This window comes from Diabrotica virgifera, chromosome 2 (assembly GCF_917563875.1).
Source record: "Diabrotica virgifera virgifera chromosome 2, PGI_DIABVI_V3a".
Classification (NCBI taxonomy): domain Eukaryota; kingdom Metazoa; phylum Arthropoda; class Insecta; order Coleoptera; family Chrysomelidae; genus Diabrotica; species Diabrotica virgifera.
The window spans coordinates 129,900,470-129,925,184 of record NC_065444.1 but is presented as its reverse complement, the minus strand read 5'-3'; the positions used below and the strand labels follow the sequence as shown (position 1 = coordinate 129,925,184).

Below are 24,715 nucleotides of genomic sequence, written 5' to 3'. Positions count from 1 at the left end.
CGTTAGTATCAAGTTCGCCTAACACAGGGAGATTTTGAGTGATGAAATTTTGGAATTCAGTCCAGTTAGCGTGACGATAGTCTCTTATAGTTCTTGGAGGGTTGGATTGTTTTGGAGTTAGTATGTCAGTGTTGACAAGAAGTGGTACGTGGTCTGACGTTATTGAGTCACCGATGTGGCATCTATCCTCGAACCGATCCAGAATGTTACTAGTAACTAGGATGTGGTCGACAATAGAGGCCCCAGCAGCGTTCAGAAACGTGTATTCAGTGTTGGTGATTCGAGAGATAGGAAGGTCTAGTAGAAAATCCGTGAGGCGGATGCCTTCTGGGTTTTGACGGTGATCACCAAACTGTGTGTGTCTACAATTTAGATCGCCCATCAACACGGCCTTGCCGAGCCTTGAAAAATACTCTAGCAAATGCCTGTTGAATGGTTGATCCGGGTGTTTGTAGTAAGAGACTATCGTGAGGGTTTCGTTATTGGGGATATGCACGTCAATTGCCAGGAAGTCCACATCAGGTGGACGAAAATTTTGTGGGAATGTGTGTGTGGTGTGCGGTATTCCGTGTTTAACGAGAATACCATTCCCGCGTGAAACCTGACAGCGGCTTCGATGGATGATCGAATATCCTGCGAAGTGTGGATCGCTTTTCGTCAGAGTATCTGTGAGTGCGAGGATCTGGATGTTATGCTTCGACAGGATATTCTTGATGAGGGATCTCTTTTTGGAGAGACCCTGACAGTTGACTGTGCCTAGGGTGAAATCCATAAAGGGAGGGTGTTTAGTGGTTGGAGCGGAATGTCACCGTGACATTGCTTCCGTACCCGTGGACCACTGTCGAGTGGTCGTAGACTTGGCTAATTAGATTAGCCGTGATCGCTGCGATATGCTCGCGAAGTTCGGGCAACAAGTATTTCGCTATAGTATCTATATACAGGGTGTTTCATTAATAATTGTCCATATAGTAACTGGAGAAACCTTAGCACAAAATACGAAGATTTAACCAAAAAATCCTTAAATAAAATGTGGTTCCTTACTGAGTTACGGGGTGTTTTATCTAAAAATTTAAAAACTATTTTTGCTCAGCATTTCAAAACTATTCGACCTATCCTTTTCATACTTGACAGGAAGTATAGGTACTGTACAAACTACTAAATTATGTTAAACAAACGTTTCTGATATTACCAGAGGCGTACGACGGGGAAAAGTGAATGGTTGACATTTTCCAAATCCTACGCAACTGACGGAATTGCTATTTTAGTTCAATTATTAAATTCTCCAATACTTTCTATGAAAATAATATACTCTTCATTCGTAACGATAAAGTCATTAGTTTTCGAGATCTTTGAAGTTAAAAATGAAACGACACGGTTATTTCGATTAATGTTTTGTGTCGCTTCATTTTTAGTTTCAAATATCTCGAAAACTAATCATTGTATCGTTCCGAATGAAGAGTATATTATTTACATAAAAAGTACTGGAAAATCAAAAAAATTACACTAAAATAGCAATTTCGTCAGTGGCGTAGAATTTGGGAAGGGTCAACCAGCCACTATCCCTTGTCGTACGCCTCTGGTAGTAGCTAGAAACGTTTATTTATCTTAATTTAGTAGGGTGTACAGTACCTACACTTTCTGCCAAGTATGATCAGGATACGCCAAATAGTTTTAAAGTACTGGGTACAAATAATTTTTAAATTTTAATCATATGAATCATATCATAAATTAATCAAAATAACTGTGCCGTTTTATATTTATAACTTTATCGTTACCAACGAAGAGTATATTATTTACGTAGAAAGTATTGGAGAATCTAAAAAGGGCACTAAAATAGTAATTCCTTCCAGTGGTATAGAATTTGGAAAGGGTCAACCATTCTCTATCCCCTGCTGTACGCCTCTGGTAGTAGCTAGAAACGTTTGTTTAAACAAGTATGAAACAGGTATGAAAAGGATACGTCGAATAGTTTTAAAATGCTGGGCAAAAATAGTTTTTAAATTTTTAGATAAAACACCCTGTAACTCAGTAAGGGACAACATTTTATTTAAGTGTTTTAAGTTAAATCTTCGTATTTTGTGCTAAGGTTTCTCCAGTTACTATATGGACAATTATTAATGAAACACCCTGTATAAACACCAGCCCTATTAAAAATATTATCTTATTTCTAACTCTCAATTAATAGAAAGATAAGAATAGTTAAATGGGAAAGTGTCTATTTTGTCATAACAAACATTTTGAAAGGATGTAACGGATGTAACACTGTAAAGGCGGGTTGACATTACTAGTGAATAACGAACGGGGCTCACGCTTACGTATTTTGCTCGTGCTATTGTTAGATATTTTATTATCTATTTTCAAACTCGAGCAGTACATTTGAATTTATGCAATGCATAGATACAAATGTACTGCTCGAGTTTGAAAATAGATAATAAAATATCTAACAATAGCACGGGCAAAATAGGTAAGCGTGAGTCACGTTCGTTATCCACTAGTAATGTCAACCAGCCTTAACACATAATTTTCAATGATTTAATGCATGCTGAGCTTTTTGTTATTTTAGTCATAAATCTATTAAATAATGCTTAATGTGTATCATGTAAAAATACATTATTTGAATAGGTATACAACAGTCTTAATAAGGCTTAATAAGTTTATTCATAACGTATAAATAATCATCGAAATCACGTTAATGATTTAACCATTATAGCATAATATACACCACTAAACCCTCTAAAATAGACGAAGAAATTTCTATTGACCACGCAAATCTATTTGTCTTAAATTTAATAACTAAGTAAGTCATTTACTTACTAATTAATAATTATATCTTTCTCTTGAAAAACAATATTTATGCAATAGAAACAATAGAGTAATTCTTACCTTGTGAAGAAGAAGGTAAGTTTTTATCAAACCCATTTTTGTCGGCATCTATTATATTATTTCTTGAAAAATATTCACTTTTGTTATTATTTGCCATAAACATATTATATTTTTCAAATTGATTACCTAGCCTCGTCTCTATTGTCCTACAATTACTTCCATCGGTTCCTATAATTAAAAATATTTCATTATCACCATTGTTAATTTGACCATAATGTGTCAACTATTACCAGGAACATATTGATGCAATTCATTCTTGTTACATGTATTCTCAGGAATAGCTGGAAGGTTTTCAGTACGCTCAGGAAATCGCTTTTGTTGATTAGTGTTCAATCTTTGGTGGGCCATATCCGAATCGTATCTAAACTCCCTTAATTTTGTTTGAGTATTGGTACCAGATTCTTGCGATAGCAAATTCAACGCGTCATGATCTTGACTTAGAGTAATAGTTGTTACCGATTCTTGAGACGGCCTGATATCTCTGTTCACGTTCTGAATTGCACTGAGTGGAACAGTGGGAACAAATGCACCTCTCTATTCAAAGTAAATGAAAAATTTAAATAATTTTATTAAATAAAAAAGTAACATCAAAATTCTTACTATATAGAATATTAGGTAATTAGGTATAATACTATTAAAGTTAGAATTAGTCAAATAAAATTAAAAAGTATAAATATGTTATAAAAACGAACAGATACAACGAAGTAGGGAAGTACCTACCCGATAGAATTTGAAATTCAAACAAAAAATAAAGACGAGTTCAGCCGGAAAATATATAAAGACAGGACTTTTCGCACCGATAGCGAGAATCATAGACCATCGAGTCGACACACTTTTATTATTTAGTTTGCAATAAAAAACTATACTATATTCCTATATTGTATATTTTATTCGAGATGTTAAGTCACAACGACGACCTCTCGTGGATTTCGCTAAACTAGTTTTTAGGGTGTTTTCAATGTCAAACGCTGAGCGCATATACATTTGAAACAAGTAGGTAATATTCATTATTTATTTTTATATGTTTTCAATTAATTATTGGGCAATATAAAAGGATTAACAGGGAATCTTCACCTTTCAATAAAAGTTGGCGTCGATGTTGTATATATAATATTTGTAAATAAAAAAATATAAAAAAAATTAGGAAACGCTTTTCTTTAGTTACGAGTTACTAAAATTAAAAATATAAAAAATCAACTAAAAAGCAAAAAATAAAAAAAAAATTAAAAAATCTAACACATTTGTCAAAGAAAAGCGTGGCGCATCTTCATCGAATAAACGGTTTTCGCCCCACGCTTTTCTTTAACGAATGTGTTAGATTTTTTAAAAAAAAATTTATTTTTTGCTTTTTAGTTGATTTTTTTATATCTTTAATTTTTAGTCACTCGTAACTAAAGAAAAGCGTTTCTAAAATTTTTTTTTATATTTTACTTTTTAGTCTTACACTTTTCAAATATTAAAATATATCGTCATGTTTATTAAAATATGTATAAAACATGATGTACTAACATGAAAAGTAGTCGGAATCGGCAAAAAATTTGAAACTTTATTGTTTGTTTATGAAGCATAACGTAAACAATTAATGTAAAAAGTGAAATTATGTATAGTTCATACCATTAGCTACAATCCGTAAAAGTTTCAAATTTCTACATTGTAAAAAACAAGAGAATTTAAGCATTTTTAATTAAAATCGTTTTTTTTTATTTAAACAATTAATAAACATAAAAAAATTTATTGATTACTCGTGTATTGTTCCCATGAATGCATATGTCTGCAAACTTTCATTCATTTGCATTGGAAAAAAGGCAGTCAAAAAGGCAATCTAAAGATTTGACGCAAACTATTGAACTAAATAAAAGCGTTTAAAAACATGTAAAAATAAATAATGAATATTACCTACTTGTTTGAAATGCATGTGCGTTTGACATTGAAAACAACCTAAAAACTTCTTCTTCTTCTTTTACCCTTTAATTCGTCCAAATTTAACATAGGCTTCCCCCAGTTTCCTCCATTCGCTTCTGTTTAGTGCTTTATGTTTCCAGTGCGTTCCTCCTATATTTTTAATGTCGTCTCCCCATCTCATCTGAGGTCGTCCTTTTGCTCCCTTTTCTGTCCATGGTCTCCATTGTTGTATCGTGGTATTCCACCTATTGTCCGTTTGTCTAGCGTTATGACCTACGAAGTTCCATTTTAGCCTGGCTATATGTTGTCCTGCGTCTTTGATTTTTGTTTTATTTCTTACCCAGTTGTTTTGCTTTTTGTCTGTTAATTTTACTTCTAACATTGCTCTCTCCATGGCTCTTTGTGTCTGCATTATTTTATCCATGTCTGCTTTGGTCAAGGTCCATGTTTGGCATGCGTATGTGAGAATTGGGAGTATGCACTGGCCAAACCCTCTTTTTTTAAGTATTGTTGTATTTTTTTTATTCTTTAGGACCCATTTTAATTTCCCAAATCCTGCCCAGACTAATCTGACCCTTCTTTTTACCTTCGCTGTTTGGTTTTCCCTATTTATTTTTATTATCTGTCCCAAATATATATAATCATTAACCTCTTATATGTTCTATTGTGGTGTCGTTTAGTATTACGTTTCTATTATCTTGTGTGTTTGTCATTGTTTTTGTTTTGGCAAAATTCATTTTTAGACCTATTTGTTCAGATTCATTTGATAGTTCGGTTAGCATGGTTTGTAGTTCTACAAAACTTGATGCTATTACTACTACATCGTCTGCATATCTTAGGTGGTTTAGTTTCTTTCCATTTATGTTTATTCCCATGTTTGTCCATTCCATTGTTTTGAAAACATCTTCCAGTGCTAATGTAAAGAGTTTAGGAGAAACAACATCTCCCTTCTCCCTGTCGCACTCCTCTGTTAATTGGTATGGGTTTTGTGGTTTCTTCCAATTGTACTGTCATTGTTGCTTTTTTATATATATATATTATATATATATATATATATATATATATATATATATATATATATATATATATATAGAAAAGAAAAATCATCAATGTGAATGTGAATACAAAATTAACAATATAAAAAGATGGAATGCAACTGCAGACACGTGTTTCTGACTCATTAGTCGTCATCAGTACAGTATAGCCAAGTTAGAAGAATAATAGTTTAACTTGGAAAAAGATCACTACAGGAGCAATATTACCATTTGTGACAACAATGTCAGAAGACCCTGCCTTTCAGGGCGACGACCAACACAGTCACGGAGGTAAAGCTACCTGAGGAAAGAAAAGCCAAAACCTTATACAATAAAGGATGTTAAGTAAGCGAGTACAACTATAAACATAGAAAAGAAAAATCATTGGCAAATAACTCGCAATGTGAATGTGAATACAAAATTAACAATATAATTTGTGTATTAAACAATAAAGTGTTGATGTTTGCGTAAAAATTAGTTCAGCCGAAATCCACGAGAGGTCGTAGTTGTGACTTAACATCGCGAATATATTTTTATATTTTTCGTCTCGACTGCCAATAAAGTCGATAGCGAATATTGTAGCCAACACGGTATCCAACGCCCACAGGCCCTCGGGCCGGTGCGCCTTTTGCCTTGGTTAGTATCTATGCATTAAAAAAATTAAACGATGAAAAAATTTTTTTTAACCGTTACACAAAGATAGTGCAGCTACCAATCCCCTAAAATTGTTTTTACTTGCTTCTGATTTCGCCGTTTGGCACCAGAAACCTACATAATGAAGCCAGTAGGTACAACAAAATACCAGTTGTGACTTAACATCGCGAATATATTTTCATAAGTATTTTTCGTCTCGACTGTCAATAAAGTCGATAGCGAATATTGTAGCCAACATGGTATACAACGATCGATAACGGTCATTGAACTAGAAGAAGAAGCTTTCCTGAAGTATTACTGCATTAATGTTTTTTTCGAAACTAAAATATGTAAATAAAAACTTATTCAAGAAACTCTATAGGAGAAAATAATCTACGTAACTTGGCTAGCATGTCTACTGAAAATTGTATGACACGTTCTTTAAACTTTAATGATATAATTTGTAGGTACTTCTGCAAAAGAGAAAGCTCGGAGAAAAAAATTTATTAATAAATGTCTTGTTAACGTTAAACTATTATTTTATCATAAATATGTAATAGGTAGGTACCTATGCTTTTAAAAAAATGAGATAAATTAAAAAAACAAGAACGTGCGTAATTTATTTAACTCAAAATCCATTTTACTGCTGTCAAAAAACAGAAATGAAATGTTTATTTGACAAATAAACTTTGCTTTTCGCTTAATAAATGTTCAAACTGTCAAGAGGCAGGTGGGTGGCAGCTTGAACATTGAGTTTAAGCAAAAAGCAATGTTTTGTTACCAAATACTAATTTTTTCTGTTTTCTGACAGCAATAAAATGTATTTCGAATTAAATAAATTACGCAAATTCTTTTTTTGTGTCAATTAATTTAATTTAAAAAAATTGGACACCCTGTATAAATAATTATGTTAATGGTTATATTAATAGAGAATTGAATTTCCTTTCAAATGAGCTTGCACACGACCCCTATTCTCATTTAAAAAAATTATCGATTACGTCATCAAGTCCAGACGGATGACGTCACTAGAATGATATATACGCCAAAAAATCATAAATTAAAATCAAAAATCGACCTGTTTCGGGAATTTCTAATAATGTTGTTTCCAAGAGATCATCAAAGAAGTAAAACAACTTGGCCTCAACATAGTGACCCTCGCTGAAACAAAGAAGAAGGGCGTTGGATTAGTAATGATAGGAGATTACATACACCTGTGTAGCAGCGTACCAAAGGAAGAAAGAGCTAAGAGGTATCCGTATCCGTAATTATTAACAAAAAGTTTAAAAGAAAAATAACCAACTGGACTGCAATAGATGAAAATATCCTGCAAGTAAATATGACCCTACACTATAAAAAAACAACAATACTAGCAATCTATGCTCCCTCAGAGGATGAGAGGATGATAATGTAACTACAAAAGACGAATTCTTTGCAAAATTAAACGAAGTTATTACGAGAATTGGAAATAACCGAGAAATATTCCTATTAGTCGATTTTAATGAAAGAACAGGAAACAAGCGCCACCACAATGTAATTGGACCTTATGGAGAAGACGTCGTAAATGATAACGGAGAAAGAGTAAATTTGATACAGTTTGAATTTTGAAACTCTTTTGTGGCGCGTTTATTTCAAATTTAGCAAATATTATGAAGAAATCTTTTAAAATAAAATTAGAATTTTGTTTTGCATCAAAATGAAAATACATTTTCGCGCCACATAATATTCATATCAGATCTTTTGTAGCTGGAATATTGTATGCGCCACTCATTTTTAAGGCGTTTAGAGGTTTTTTATTCTTGTATCAGGAGTTTTTCAAAATTATTTATAAATTAAATGTATGAAGTTGAATAAAATGTTCCTCTATTACTCGTTAAGCTTTATAAATGGTCACCTTTGTTGCATTATCTCCCAAATGATCTAGTGTCCATCGAATGTACACTGGATTTTTTTTCTATTCGAAATAGATTGAAAAAAATATTGGGATGGCCGGCAAATGAACTCGGATTGCCCGTTGCCAGATCAAATTAGCGTCGTAACCACTACAACTACATAAACCATTTAGGGAATAATCGTTAATTGGATTATACTTTTGTAGCTTAATAACTTCTAAACGGTTTAACCGATTTTGTTCACTAAACATGAGTTTGAAACGTATTGACAAGTAGTATCTTATTCATCTAAGGTCAAGTATGATAACTGAAGCTATTACAGGAATTATTGACCTTGAAAAACCTTTTCCCATAAGAAATAGATTTGATCATACTTATGAAGCCTATAACTTAAAAATTCGAATTTTCCCGGATATAAGGTAAGTACCGTTAGATTCGTCTAGAGTCCTTCTACAAACGCTCAGTTATTGGCGTAATTCGTAGGTTGAAATTTTGAGTAATTGTCGAAAAACCAAAATTTTCAAAGTTTAGTTTTTCAGTTTTTCGGCTATACAGAGCCGTGTGTATGTCTGATCCTGACAGCTGAGACACAATTTGAAAGCTTAAGGTTGATATGTACCCTCAATTAATTTGTTTCTGATCCTAGAGATGGCTCTACTGTAGCATGCCATTGTGGTAACATTTTCAACTTAATTGTAGATTTCTACATGATGACTCAGTAATATGTAGAAACCTGAACACTTTTTTATCGTTACACCCATCGGCTCAATTGGCTATGATGCCAAATTGTTTAAACAGTAATTTTATCAACGCCTAATAACAATGTTAATAGCAAGAAACATTTAGTCCATGTTATGAGGCCGCTCCCGTCTGAAAGAAAATTATGTTTCGGTTTCTTTGCGGAAGGAAATCTGAGGGCGAAATTTTTGGCCAGAAATTGGAAAGAAAGGTATCTTGTCATTTTTCTCAAAAGTTGATAGTTTTCGAGTTAGGGGCGATTTAAAATCTGAAAAATGCGATAATACGCATTTTCGAAGCTTAAAAGATCATTTATCTTAATATATCGCACATCCCATTCAATACCGATACAACTGCGGGTTTCTTCTTCTACAAAATAGATATTTTAAGACAAGTAATTGAATATTAGAATATTAGTAATTCAATAGCACACGAATGGATATCTTTTTTCAAAAACAAGTAATATTTAACCGTTATAAATATTTGTAAGATATGGCGGTATTCGTATTGCATTATCTTTTTAAATAACTCATTAACCATAACTGCTACTGTTATGGTTATACAGATTAACAATGAAAAAACAGACAAAGTTATAAATGGTAGTTTACTAGATAAATCTAATAATTATAATTGTATATTATTAAAAATCACTTACAAGAAATTAACTCAACAAATTGAAATAAAATGATTGGTGTACATTTGCAATAAGATTTTTTTGCATAGTTCCAGTAAATGCTCTTTTTTTTGTCTTCTACAGTAGGAGGCTTTTCGTAGGCTGGTTTTAAGTTATATTGCTCTAAAATATTATTATTATCAGAAAAACGTCGAGTAGAAAGGTCAATAGTTTTATAGGTTGTATAGTCAAAGTTAGTTTTGTTAAAAACTTTTGTAGGAAAACACGTTTCTACTTTAAGAATTTGTATATTATTCCATATTACTTTCTCGTTATCCGAATTTTTGGTGAATTTTTCTCCAAAAATTTTTGAAAGGTACTTGAAGTCAAAAAAAGTCTTCAGCGTCCATTTCATTCCAATAGCTAGAGAGGCATGTTGCAATTTAATTTGCTCCTCGCATAGCAGTGGCTTCGTGCCAAAAAAGCAGGAACCGTTTGCGATGCTACTTCGAAAATCGTAAAATTAAAGCAATTGAGGCAGGACTTATAAAAAAATGGAGAGAAATATCTCTGCAATGCGTAGGTAATACTGCTTGCAAATCGAAGCAAGCTACTATGAGTTTATTATTTTTTATGTAGGCTTTGTAATATCTTTTGCTTTTTCTTCTCGGCTTCTTTCTTTACTACGAATGTGACGTGTGTATTGTTCTTGGCCTTTGTATTTTTCTTCTTGATTGCGTTGTTTATACACCTCATAAGTTGCGCGCTGATCTTTCGTCGGTTTAAAAACGAGATATTACATTCTGGGTTAGAAAATGTTTCATATGTACATGTTTTGACAGATGGCAACTGCTTTTCTTCTCGTTACTCTTTGTAGTATCTATACATCTGAGCTAAGGTTAATGATCCATCAAGGAATTCTCTACGAGTTTGAGCTCTTAAATAGTGAGACTCTACGCGCTCAAAGCTATTTATGTGTTTTCTTACGACGGTTTCCTTAAGTTTCTCGTCTATCGTGCGTTTTTGATGATTTCCTCTATTATCTTTCTGAACGATGTTATAATCTTTTGACTCAGCCCAACTTGTTCGAAGAAATCGATTTCCAATATTAAGGGTATTCATAAAAATATTTTGCATGCTCTTCTCCTTAATTTGTTTATAGTTAAATAAAAACATAAATTCTTTGTCCTATTACTTCCTTCTACAACTCTCCCATACTTCGGAATATTGTGCAAACGTTTCTGTAAAATACCCCTAGAACTCGCAACATGTGGCGGTATTACATTAAAACATAATATTATATTCTCCGTGCAATATCCATACATGATACAGTTACGGCGCTACAAACTACGTTTTTGAAGTTACGTCACTAATGTTCTCAGCAAACGATGTGTATTCTCGCAATTTTCAGATTTTAAATCCCTTGTAACTCGAAAACTGTTAACTTCTCAGAAAAATGAGAAGATATCTTTTTTGTTTAGAAGGAGACAAAAAACCTAAAAAATTACAGGGCAAAATAGGAGATGGTTGAAATAGAGCCTGCCGCATTGGCATTAAAATCGGATGGACGCGCATAATTAACAATTAAAAAACAACCGTCTAAATTGAAGTTAGACCCGATTACTACTCAGAATTTCAAAAATGAATGTTTAAACTTTACTTTAAGGACTTGCCAACCTTAAATATAATAATTTAAATATGAGTTTTTACGCCTCGAAAATGTGTATTTTCGCATTTTTCAGATTTTAATTCACCTCTAACTCGAAAACTATCAACTTTTGAGAAAAATGACATATATTTCTTGCTTAGAATGACCCAAAAAACAAGAAAAAAATATTTTCCTGGACAAAAAATGGTAATATTGTGAATTTGTTTAGAAACATTTTTTAAACAATTTCTGCCCAAAAATTTCGCCGGCACCCTTCTGATTTATTTAAAGGGGACATTTTTGAATAGGAATCCGCAAAGAAACCAAATCAGATTCTTTTTCAGACGGAAGCGGCCTCACAACATAGACTAATTACATATCATGTTTCTCCGTAACTAAATATTCCAGTTAGTCAGGCATTCATCTTATCTCACACAGATGGTAATAAAATTTTACGACCTCTTCCATTCACTGTCGACAAAGTAAAAATGTATTGCATTGCACAAATTTTGTTTATACACATAAAAATTTTAACACGTTGACGAACAGTGTGTCAAATGTATAATCAAGTGTGACACTATATGAATTTTGCAAAGTAGAATAGGGAAATTGCTAAATTTGTTTTAGCGCTTATAGTTTATGGAAACAATATGTTTTTTGTAAACATGTGGACGACGACCATGCATGTAGATGCATATTTCATATGCATCTGTAGATGTAATAATAGGATTTTGATTTTAAATTCAGCAAAATATGTTTAAGCAAGGCGAAAACCTCGCGTTTCTTGGGAAAAATATTCCCATGAGATCTTTTTGCGTAATCAGTTTCATGAGATACCGCAGAATAAGACCCAAAAGGTTATAATAAAGATATTAAAAATGACTGTTAACAGAAAAAAACACTGAAAACTATTTCACACCAAAACTAGTTCGTCTCTGTCTTGCTAAGAGAGCCGTCGATTTATTGCATTTCGATTTAATGTCCATGATTCAGCTCCATAGCAAAGCACACTGTGTACATAACATTTAATTAGCCTTATTCTGAGGGCCAGTATCAGATCTTTGTTGCATAAAATCTTTTTTATTTTCACGAAGTTGGCACGTGCTTTTTCAATTCTCTCTCTTATTTCTGCAGTCTAATCGTTATTTTCTGTGATTATCGTTCACAAGTAAGTATATTTTTTTACTCTCTCAGACTGCTGGCCGTCTATAGTTAATATTTCATTTGTATTGTTGTTCTTGCTATTTTTCATAAATTTGGGTTTTTTGATGTTAAGAGAGAGTCCGTATTCTCCACTACATATATCTTAATATTTTGTTCATTATTATTTCTAAGTCTTCCAAGTTGTCTGATATTATGACTGTATCGTCGGCATGCCTAATGTTATTAATTAAATTTCCATTCACTTTTATGCCGACTGTCTCGTTTACCAAAGCTTCTTGTGTGATTTCTTCAGAATAAGCACTAAACAATAACGGCGACAGTATGTAACCTTGCCTGGCCCCTCTCCTTATCTCCATTTCTTCTGACACTTCTGTTCCAAATTACACATTTGATCGTTGGCTGTAGTATAAATGGTATAGTTTATTACTAACGTTATTATTATGGTATCGTTTATTACTAACGAGGAAGTTATAAATGCTAAATCAAATGAAAAATGGAAAATATAGAGACGACGGAATAACAAAAGAGATGATTAGAGATGGAGGTCAAACTACCTTGGAGGCAGGTAAAATCCTTGGCAAAATTGTTTTGTTGCGAAGATTGAACACATTGTTTGAAAAACGTTAATATGTATCTATACACTTGACAAAACGTATGTTTGGTCGTACGTTTTGCATGACACACAAAACGTACAATAAGACGTAGCGTGAAAACGACCCTTTTTAGACATACATTTTTCCATAAACCTCTCGAAAGTAGAATTGGTATTTACTGCATTATCGTTGATTTGTATCGGGCACACTGAAAAATCGCATGACTTGTTTTGAATTCTCTCAGAACTTAAATTTGATCCAAGATCAGTAGGTCTCATAGTATGATCTATCTGATAAGATGTACCTTGTACATATTTATTATCATCATTACTATTAATATTATTACCCAAATTACGTTGATTTAAAAAAAATAATCAATTATATTGCGACATTTCAATTTTTTACTTTTTAAGTTCTCGGTAGAAGCTTCTGATTCCTTTCGTTTATCGTTTCTTTGACATCTTATAACTCTTCGTAAATCACAAACTATATTAATATAAAAAAAGAAGAATAAACTCAAAATACTATTAATCACGCTAACAATGTACAGCTGGTTCCAAAAAAAACTGATACGACTCTTAAAGCGTATATTGTAGAAAATTGAGCAGTGTACTTTCTTCTTCTTCTTTTTGTTTTTGGTCTCGATGCAAGGCAGTTACCAGCACGATTTATAGGCGATCTTGATGTAGTCTGGCTCTAAGCCATATCAAAATCGCTAACTATGTTCTTGTAAAAAGGTTTTGATGAGGTGTGATATAATAATTATGAGTTTAGTTATATTTAATTTATTATATTTTGATGGATAAATACTTATTATTTACATACTGTCACTGTCACTGCCAAATCTTAAAATTTGTCAAATAACTTCAACCTCAAAAAATGGCTGTTTGTTTGTTTATTTTATTATTTGTCTGTCATAATAAATATAATATAATGTCAGACCAATCATACACTGCTCAAAGTAATCAAATCTTACTAAGAGTCGTATCAGTTTTTTTAGGAACCAGCTGTACAAACTAAGATCTGCACGAATCAGTATTAGAGATGTTATTTGCATCGATAACCAAAATACACTGCAATCAGTTATCTGCAAACAATTTTATAATTATACGTGGAGATGCTTAGTATGCGTTCACAGAATATAGGATTACATATATTTTTTTAAATATGCTTATTGTGATTATTTTTATTTCTTAATTTATAAGGATTATAAATTACTCATTTCAAAATACACTGGCGTCACTGGCCCGTTTTGGCCAAGTCCCATACTAATAAAATATATTTATATGTAATTCATAATTCATATAATATTGTAATTTTAAAACATGTATAATTATCCATTTGAAAAAATAAATGAATGTTTTTATAATCTTTATATTATAATAAAAAAAAATGTGTGTGTACTTTGTACGCACGTAAGAAGTTATACTTCTAAATATGATTTCAATGAAATAAATATACTTTCGGACAGTTTATTTGTATTTTATTTAAAGATTAAATTAATTTTTACTTACTACTTTCCAAACAGTTTTATTAAAACAATACCAAAAATTAAAAAAAGATTAGAAAACACCAGGATTCGAACCGGGGTCCTCTTGATCTCCAGTCGAACGCTCTACCGCTGAGCTATACCCTTTTAATTATCCAGGCTACAAGATTTCTCAGACATAGTGACAAACAGACATATTACTTATTATCTTATTCCCGAGGTAGACAAGTCCAAATACACAAAAATTGTAATAATAGTTATTTATGATATAAATGTTAAAAGTACAATTTTAAGGCACGTATGTGAAAGTTTCGTGTGAAAGATTCGCTTCGCTCATTCTGCAATTCACATGAGTGCCTTAAAAATGTACTTTTTAACACGTACCTATATCATACAATATTTTTTCTACAAACGTCTTATATATGAACAATTATAATTTATTCATTCTCAATTACAGGACAATACCTACAAAAACTTTTACTTGAACTTGACTGACATTCCATTTTTATATTTTTCTTGACATTACATCAAAACTGCCTATACTGTCAATACGTAAATCAGAATAACATCTACTTTTATTTTTGTATATTCTAACAAATTTTAATAGTTTTTTTGTACAAACGTGTTAAAAATGCAATACAGTTTAAATTAAATTTTAAAAAGCCTTTTAAACCACCCACCTTTTTCAAATTGCGCAAGTTGTATTATTAATATCTATTAATGTTAATAATGAAATATAAATATTTTGACGTTTCACAATTTGACAATTCACTTTTAACTGCAGTTCCTTAAAATTTTTAAAGCACCGGTGCTTTAAAGTAGCATTTTTAACGCTCCTATGGAGTGCTATAAATTGTATTTTTAACACGTTTGTAGAAAAATATATTTAAAAACACTAATATATTCTTTCCACACCTTTTCTGGACTGATAAATACATAAATTAAAACATTTAGTAACGAACTCCATACTGCCTGTGTGCGCATACGCGCAGATTAATAAAATTTCACCCTCAATGAAATCGCGCCTAAAGAAGTATAACTTCAAAAATAAATCACTTGGGTTGAGAGTTGGGGCCGATCGCCCCCATCTCCCCCCTGGATCCGCCACTGATAGGACACGTGCCACGACAAAACAACTAAAGGTGGACGAGAAACATTTTAGATTGGAGACCACGCGAGCATAGTCGTAGCAGAGGAAGACCACAAAAACGATGGCTAGATGACTCCAAAGCAAAAGTGGGGAGAAACTGGTACCAAATAGCACAAAACAGAGAAGAGTGAAGAACTCATGGGAGGCCTTTGTCCAGGAGTGGATGCAAACAGGCTAAAGAAGAAGTTATTGTTTTCTTTAGGGACATTTACTTAACAAGCTACATGTTTTTATGGATTCGGCTGCCTCTAGAGATGAATATTCTCGGGATGAATACAGTCACTTAACTTCCACAATATTATTGTCACCTACTGACCCGTCCGGAGAAGCTCATAAAAACCCATAACCTTTTTTAAACACAGAAACAATCCACACTGCTTTATTTACTATAATTTTTATTTTGATAGCAATTTCTGGCTCTTCTTCGTTTCTTATCAGATAAAACAATTGTTCCAGATATCGTTATCGCGTTTCCTCTTTTTACTTTTTTATCGATGATTATTCTGTCGCGCCGTTTTCATTTTCTAATATTCCATACTCTTTCTCTTCCTGCTCTTAAAGAAACTGTTTATTAGATTTTTTTCTTTCTCATTTAATTTATACCGATCCAGATTAGCTCCATATATAAGTTCTAAGTTCTACTTCCATCAGACTAATCAATACGTTTATTTAACATACCTATTATTAAGTGACAACATATATTAGCTCCATATATAAGTTCTAAGTTCTACTTCCATCAGACTAATCAATACGTTTATTTAACATACCTATTATTAAGTGACAACACATTTTTTCTTTTGTCTTCGCTAATATTTATTTATTTCTGTTGTTTTTGTACAGAGAATAAATCAATATAGATGTAAGATTTTTAAAATTTATTGTTACCTATTATTCCTTGTATATTGATCCTTTTTTTATTTTTAATGTGAAGGTGAAAATATTTTTAACCTCTCCTCAATTAATTTTAGAAGTGGTTATTTACGCTTACTTCATTTATCTATTTACATATCGTCCAATTGTTTTCTCCTAAATTTAGCTCACCACAAATGCAAAAGGTAATGAACAATGAAAATTTTAAAAATAAAGTAATAATTTCAATTAAAATCTTTAATAAACATAAAAGTGCGACAAAAGAGAAATACCATGGATGGTAGTTATTAGAAACACTATTTGACAAATGAAGACTATGCTCCAATTCCAATTTAAAATATAGTCAAATACAAAGCTTCAGAGATACGTGAAGAAATACAAAGAAAAAAGACAACTTTATGGTACTTAAAAACATTAAAATGCCAATTGCCAACTCGGGTTTAATCGAAACAGAAAGTACCGGCCCTAAATATATCAAAATCTAATACGGCCAAGGGGACTGAAAATATTTCAACAAAAGTAGTTAAATTAATTTCAGAAGGTCACGTTGATGCGTTATAAATAGACGTTATAGTAGTAGGCTTATATTACCTACTAACATTAAAACATTTTGTTGTACAAAGTAATTGATATGGCAACGCTGTTAGTGTGTGACGCGATTGAAGCAGAAGGCACTGCTATCTATCGAACATAAATATTACCGATGGTGTAGATGGCGCAATGTCATGGCGGCACAAATTCTTAGCGGCAATTCAAGATATAATTCTTGTTTAACGAGATTTTTCATATGTTTAGGAAAAAATATTCAACATTTTATTGGAAATATTTTCCAATGTTACAGTTTTATATATGTTGTTATTGAAATGTTATCCAATTTCTTACCGGTAGCTTTATTATAAGCCGAAACATATTATTTTTTCCTACTGTGGCAAAACTGTATATTCAAAAATTTAAAAAAAATTCATAAGTATTTCCTAGGATTATATCTTTATGCTGTAAGAAAATTAACAAAATTGTATGTTTAGTTTTCCCGCTTTATACTTGAAAAAAAGGAGTTTTTTTGAGTTTTTTCGAAAACGAAAACATGAAGTTTGCTCAAAATTTGTCAAAATACTTCTAGTGATCACATATACCTTCTCAATTTTTTTCAAATTTTTTGAATGTGTAGTTTATTTTTGGGGGGGTTCAGATCAACCTTAACTCAACGCTATTGATTTGGTGTATTTACTGTTCTCCTGTCTCTTTTTGAACCGAATATATATACGGCCAAAAAATATGCCGTTTTGTACCTACCAAGTCCTATAGCTGGCTTATGGGTAGTCAAAACTCACAAACTACACCGGTTCTGAATCGGCCCTCACCCCCTCTTCAAATACAGAAAAAAAATTCAGATCGGTTTAACTTTTCCACATACATACATACATACATACATACATACATACATACATACATACATGCATACATACATACATACATACATACATACATACATACATACATACATACATACATACATACATACATACATACATACATACATACATACATACATACATACATACATACATACATACATACATACATACATACATACATACATACATACATACATACATACATACATACATACATACATACATACATACATACATACATACATACATACATACATACATACATACATACATACATACATACATACATACATACATACATACATACATACATACATACATACATACATACATACATACATACATACATACATACATACATACATACATACATACATACATACATACATACATACATACATACATACATACATACATACATACATACATACATACATACATACATACATACATACATACATACATACATACATACATACATACATACATACATACATACATACATACATACATACATACATACATACATACATACATACATACATACATACATACATACATACATACATACATACATACATACATACATACATACATACATACATACATACATACATACATACATACATACATACATACATACATACATACATACATACATACATACATACATACATACATACATACATACATACATACATACATACATACATACATACATACATACATACATACATACATACATACATACATACATACATACATACATACATACATACATACATACATACATACATACATACATACATACATACATACATACATACATACATACATACATACATACATACATACATACATACATACATACATACATACATACATACATACATACATACATACATACATACATACATACATACATACATACATACATACATACATACATACATACATACATACATACATACATACATACATACATACATACATACATACATACATACATACATACATACATACATACATACATACATACATACATATTTACTCCCAGCGTATGAAGTGAGCCACATATCAAAAGAAACTGCGGTTGAAGTGAGGTCCTATACAAAGTGAGGTCCAGTATACGGACCTCACTTTGTCAATCAATGTAAGACTTTTTCGTAGACATGTACTGATAGCAAACACTGTTTTTTTACAAAAAAAAGTGGGACCTCACTTTGTATGGTCCACATCAATTTTTAGTTCAGAGATTTTCCGCATAGAGGCGCTGACTTTGGCGTATATTTTCTAACCATGTATATTCTATGCCCTGTTGAATAACTTACGATACACATAGTGAGGACCATACAACTGGCAACATCTGTTCAACCAATCTTTAAAACAGTGGATCGTCAATCGTCGCATAAATTCAAACAGTACAAAAATGTTTAATACTTTAATCCTTTTTGAGAGCGTAGGCGAAAAATTTCGGTCGAGTTCTTTTTAAACGCATTTATTTTTTTCGAATCCTGAGATAACTAATAGGTATTTTTAAAATATTTAAACGCAAAATAGAAGACTACATTATTCCCGAGGGCAGAAAGTCCCTTATAATGAACAAAAAGTTTCTTTTGTAATATATATTTAAAATTAAAAATCAGACTATTTTTTTTCACCCTTGTGACTTATTAAAATAAATATTATAGAAGTTCTCAAGGACTTTCGACCATGGATAATACAGTAATATTTCTTTCTGCGTTTAATTTTTTTAAAAATACTTAAGGTTTTCTCAGTATTCGAAAAAAATGAACGCATTTAAAAATAATTCGAGCGAAATTTTTGCGCATATGCTCTCAGAAAGGCTTAAAATACTATAAATTTTTGTAATCAGTATTTCAATAGTTATTTATGATATAAGTGTTAAAAGTACACGTTTAAGGCACGCATGTGAAAGTTTGCAGAATGAGCGACAGCGAGTTCTGCAATTCACATGAGTGCCTTAAAAATGCACTTTTTAACACGCATATCATGCAATATTTTTTCTACAAACGTAATTACAGGACAATATCTACAAAAACTTTTACTTGAACTTGACTGACATTCCATTTTTATATTTTTTTGACATTACATCAAAATTGCCTATACGATCAATACGAATTGCAGTGCCATAAAAATTTTAAAGCACTAGTGCCTTAAAGCAGCGCCGGATAAAGGGACGGGCGAGCCGGGCGACCGCCCGGGGCGCCAGAATTTGAGGGCGCCAAATTTTGAGAGACGCTGATATATAAATATAATATTTACCCCCCTCCGTGGCTCAGTGGTAAGAGCGCCTGCCTTTGGATCGAAAAAATCCGAAAGGTTGTGGGTTCGAATCTCACCAGGGTCGGAAATTTTTCATTTATTATAAATTAATAAATGAATATAGTTTCTGTCCTCGTGGGATCGGTTCTCACCGGAGGGACCGCAGACGTTCGGATACAATTAGCGTCTCTTTGCAAAGACAATGACGTCGACATTGCAAAGTAACAAGCCACTTACTCAACGCACACACTACTTACACATGACACTAGGTACCTAACTGTTCAAAATTACCGTACCTACCATGCCAATGGCCATTAGTTGTCGAGGCATTAGCTAAACAAAAAAAAATATAATATTTTTTACATTCACTATTTTTTTGGACTTTATAGATTATCTTTGGGCTAAGATTACTCCTAAGACAATTAATATTAAATAATTGTAACAATAAGAAAACTATTTCTAGCTCACAAAAATTCTCTAATAAAAATAATGCAACCTAAAAACTGTTATGGCTTTTAAAGGTCATTTGTCAGGTAATACCTATCACTTTTATGGTATTACAATGTTATACATACATACTTAAAATACACGAAGATCAGATTTACGAAGTATCAACAAATTTATGAATAGTCAGTGATATTATTATACTGCTGCTTGTCATTATAGCGTCAATGGTTAGATAGTTTTGTCTTCCTGTTCTGTAAACTTTGCTTTATCAACATTGTCGTGTGTCCGTGGGTGTGTAATTTGAAATAAAAAAAAAACAAACCAGGTATATCTATATGAATTAGAATTGACAAGTTCTTTTTCATAATATGAATATATAGAAATTTATTTCGAATACTTTGTACGCGTTAAGATGTTTCACTTTTTGCATAAAAACGGCACGAACGACGTATGAAAAAAAGGAATAATAGATTTTTGTATATATCATAAATTGAACGAGTAATTCCAAAATGATTTGTTATTTGAAATATCTCAGTGGCGTACTATGTTTTTCTTTAAAAAAATTCACACCATTTCAACAGTAGATATAAAATTATTAATTTTATGTCAAAAAATGCGCAATAATTACCTCTTAAAACACATCAAATTTCATTTGCATATCTGAACCGGTTTTATAACAATAAAGAAATCGTCATTTTGTAAGAAAAATGTCAACACCCCATATCTCGGAAACGAAGTATTTGCTGACATACGCTTATAGAGCAAACTGTCATTATTTTTTCATATAGAATTACCCTTTAAAGTTTGTTGCATTTATTTAGAAACATCCTGTTTTTTCTTGACCACCCTGGATTTCCATAGTTTTTCCTGTATTATTTCACTTGACCGTTATTTTCAGTTCTTTCTGTTTTTCCAGTCCTGCAGGTTTCTTTTCTAATATTGCTTCGTCCATTTTATCTCTAAAAGATTTTCGGGGTCTGTCTCTCTTCCTTCTTCCTATCGGGCTCCAATCTGTTATTCTGTTTATCAACGATTTTGGTCTGCTCTTCTGCCATGTCCGTACCAGGTTAATCTCTTTTGTTCTATGTTGTCTATTATCCCTTGAATTCATTACCATTATTTTCTTAATCTCTATGTTATTTATTCTATCCCTTCTACAGCTTCTACTTAGGTATTCGATCTCTGTTGCTCTTATTTTGCATTTGGTTTTCGTATTTTTTATTCAATTTTCACACCCATTATTCAGAATACTTTTTGTCATGGTGTTATATTATATTCTTCTTTTTGTTTTTATACTGATGTTCTTATCCCACAGTACCGGGTTTAATTTTAGTATGCAGCATATTGTTTGTCCTAGTAACTCGATACCTAAAACCATAGCTTGGTTCTATAGGTATCGAGTCATAGAGATAATAAAAAGCTCATGAGATAATAAAAAAAAATAATGAATGATTTTATTTGAATTTGCATAGATGATTGTAAGGCCAAGGATATCACAACGGCTCTAAAAGGAAGAGAAAAAATAAAGATGTACAAGCTCGCGTTTGCAAAGAATATCCGCATGTTATTTTATGCTAAGTGGATGCCACTCCCTCAATTTAGTTATTGGGGATGCAGCTATATCTTGCGCACAATCAACATGTTTTTTGGTCTTGTAGAAGATTTATACACACTAAATGATATAAATGAGTCAGATTAAATAAATTATTAGACGAATTTTTTACTAAGCAACAACATTTTTGTTTAATTTAGTAGTATTTTGTATTTTGACAACGACACCCGATTTGGGCGTCGAAACGATAATAAAATTATTTTTTTCAATTTAATTGTGGCTTATTTTCCATCTAAATAGTTATTTATACACATTTTTTTCTGGTTGTTGATAATGTGCATTTATCTTTTACCTCGCTTCTTCGTCGCTTGAACTTAAAATGTGCTCGCTATGCTATGCCATATGTTGGATAAGTTATAAGTAATAACTATCCTACTAATTTTTAAATAAATATATTTTTACATAGTTCTTTATGGTAAAATTTTGATTTTTTCCTATTTTTTTTTATATTTGCAGTAAATTTGTATATTCTTATATGAAGGGGCGCCAAATTTTATTTTGCCAGGGGCGCTCAGAACCCTAAAACCGGCCCTGCCTTAAAGTAGCATTTTTAACGCACGTATGGAGTTCTAAAAATTGCATTTTTAACACGGTTGTAGAAAAAAGCCTTTAAATGAGGTGTCACATGATGTACTTACTTTCCTATTTAAAAAAATCAAAGTTGTGCCTGTCACCTGAAGAAGAGGGATCGCGTAAAGTTCGAAACATTTACGCTATAATATACTATGATTATTTTAAAAATCGACCTATCCGAGCGTTTTTCTTATGTGCTAAAAATAAATAAGTTAATAAGGGGGGTAAAACTTATTCCAGCGAACTGTATTTGTAACAACCAAGGTAGGGATGGCGGTTGTTGAACAAAAAACCGGTTTTCGGTTATACCGGTTTTTTACTTACGGTTTAACCTGGCGGTTATAACTGGTCAAAAAAAGCGGTTGTTCCAAAAACCATTTTTCGGTTTTTTTAATCAGAAGCAAATACTCGATAGGTTATAATGTTAATATAATGTTATATGTTACATAATATTGTGTTTTCAATTTTATCAATCAAAGGCAAAATAAAAATTAAATTAAATTTTTTTTTAATAACGCGGGCACATAAATTTGATACACCCTGTATATTGATCTGTAAATATTTATTAGAATTTAGTTTGGATGTAAGTGGATTTCTTTTTTTAATGAGCTTTCCGATGAACCATTAAAGACTTTTGTGAATAATTAAAGTGAAAATAACGATGTATTTAGATTTAAAATGGAAAAAGATTGTTTAGGGTAGAGGTAATTATCAATTTCTAGAAAAGTGGTTTTAGGAGAAAGTTTGGAATTTTAGTATCTTTGTTTCAGCACGAGTAAATGTTGTATAGTTCTCAGAAGGTAATTAGGATGGTCGGAATGGTTTTGAGGGTGACTGTTTTGTTTGTCGAATGGAAAAGTCGATGTTTCGGATTCTTGGCAACGTGCAAGGGGAAAAGTAGTTTGAATGATTAAGAGAGTTTGAAGGGGAACTCATTATGTTTTTGGCATCGCTGAGGAGCGGTTCGACGTTTTAGTGGATAGATAGTTAGCAGATACCAGTGGCTGTTTGATAGTGGAGAATAGTGTTGAAAAGTGGAACGAGAGACAGATCAAATTGAGACGAAATACCTCTTTGATTCTGTATTATTGTGAGAAGGAGAGCAGAGAATTTTTGGAGTTTTGTTTGAATCGAGTACGTGTCAAAAGAGGCCCGGCTTGTTGGAGAATTGGTGCTGGTATGCTGATAGTTTTGAAGCTGGAGAACGGAGAGGGCTTTGATGAGTAGCCTTTAACATAGTCAACGAGGGAGAGCTGTTTTGGGTCACGAGAAGACATCAGAGTGAGTGAAGCAAAAGGTCAGTCAACTTATGTGAAAGATATTTTTATGTTCGGAAACTAAAATTTTGAGTAAAAGGCATATGAATTAAAATTCCAATATTTCTAAAAGTAAATAGGAAGTATAGCTAATCTTGCGAATACATAAATTTGTTTTGTTTAGTTTGTTTTACCAAAGTCATCGGGAACAAACCGATAAATTGTTTTTTTAACTATAATAAATTTAAGTGGTAAAGATTTCATTCAGACATCTGTGTCCACAGGTTTTAGATTTGATAGAGTTTAGAGTATTGATTTTGACAAATAAAAGACAATTCTCTATGTTTATTTTAATATTTTGCTTTATTTCTTTTCCCTATTTTATCCCGATTAGGATCAACTAAGAGATACTGAACCCACGAGAGAAGATAAGTATAACGTGAGATAATTTAGATTTTTTTTTATAGTATAAAAAGGCACCCTGAGATTTTTTATTCATTTTTATGTATGATTTGCGACA

At 31.9% G+C, this 24,715-nt stretch overlaps 1 protein-coding gene across 8 annotated transcripts in view; it reads right to left on the bottom strand.

Moving 5' to 3' along the window:
- Positions 1–24,715, bottom strand: part of LOC114335660 (probable cyclin-dependent serine/threonine-protein kinase DDB_G0292550) — a 172,722-nt gene that overhangs the window by 93,862 nt on the left and 54,145 nt on the right. Inside the window, exons 6-7 of one of the 8 annotated variants that reach the window (XM_050643975.1) lie at positions 3,114–3,417; positions 2,884–3,051 (exon numbers count right to left, since the gene is read on the bottom strand). The exons of 6 other annotated variants lie outside the window; for them this stretch is intronic. In XM_050643975.1, coding sequence (XP_050499932.1) covers positions 2,884–3,051; positions 3,114–3,417 — 472 coding nt within the window. The remainder of the gene's footprint in view (positions 1–2,883; positions 3,052–3,113; positions 3,418–24,715) is intronic. One more of the 8 variants, XM_050643979.1, reaches the window with a different exon arrangement.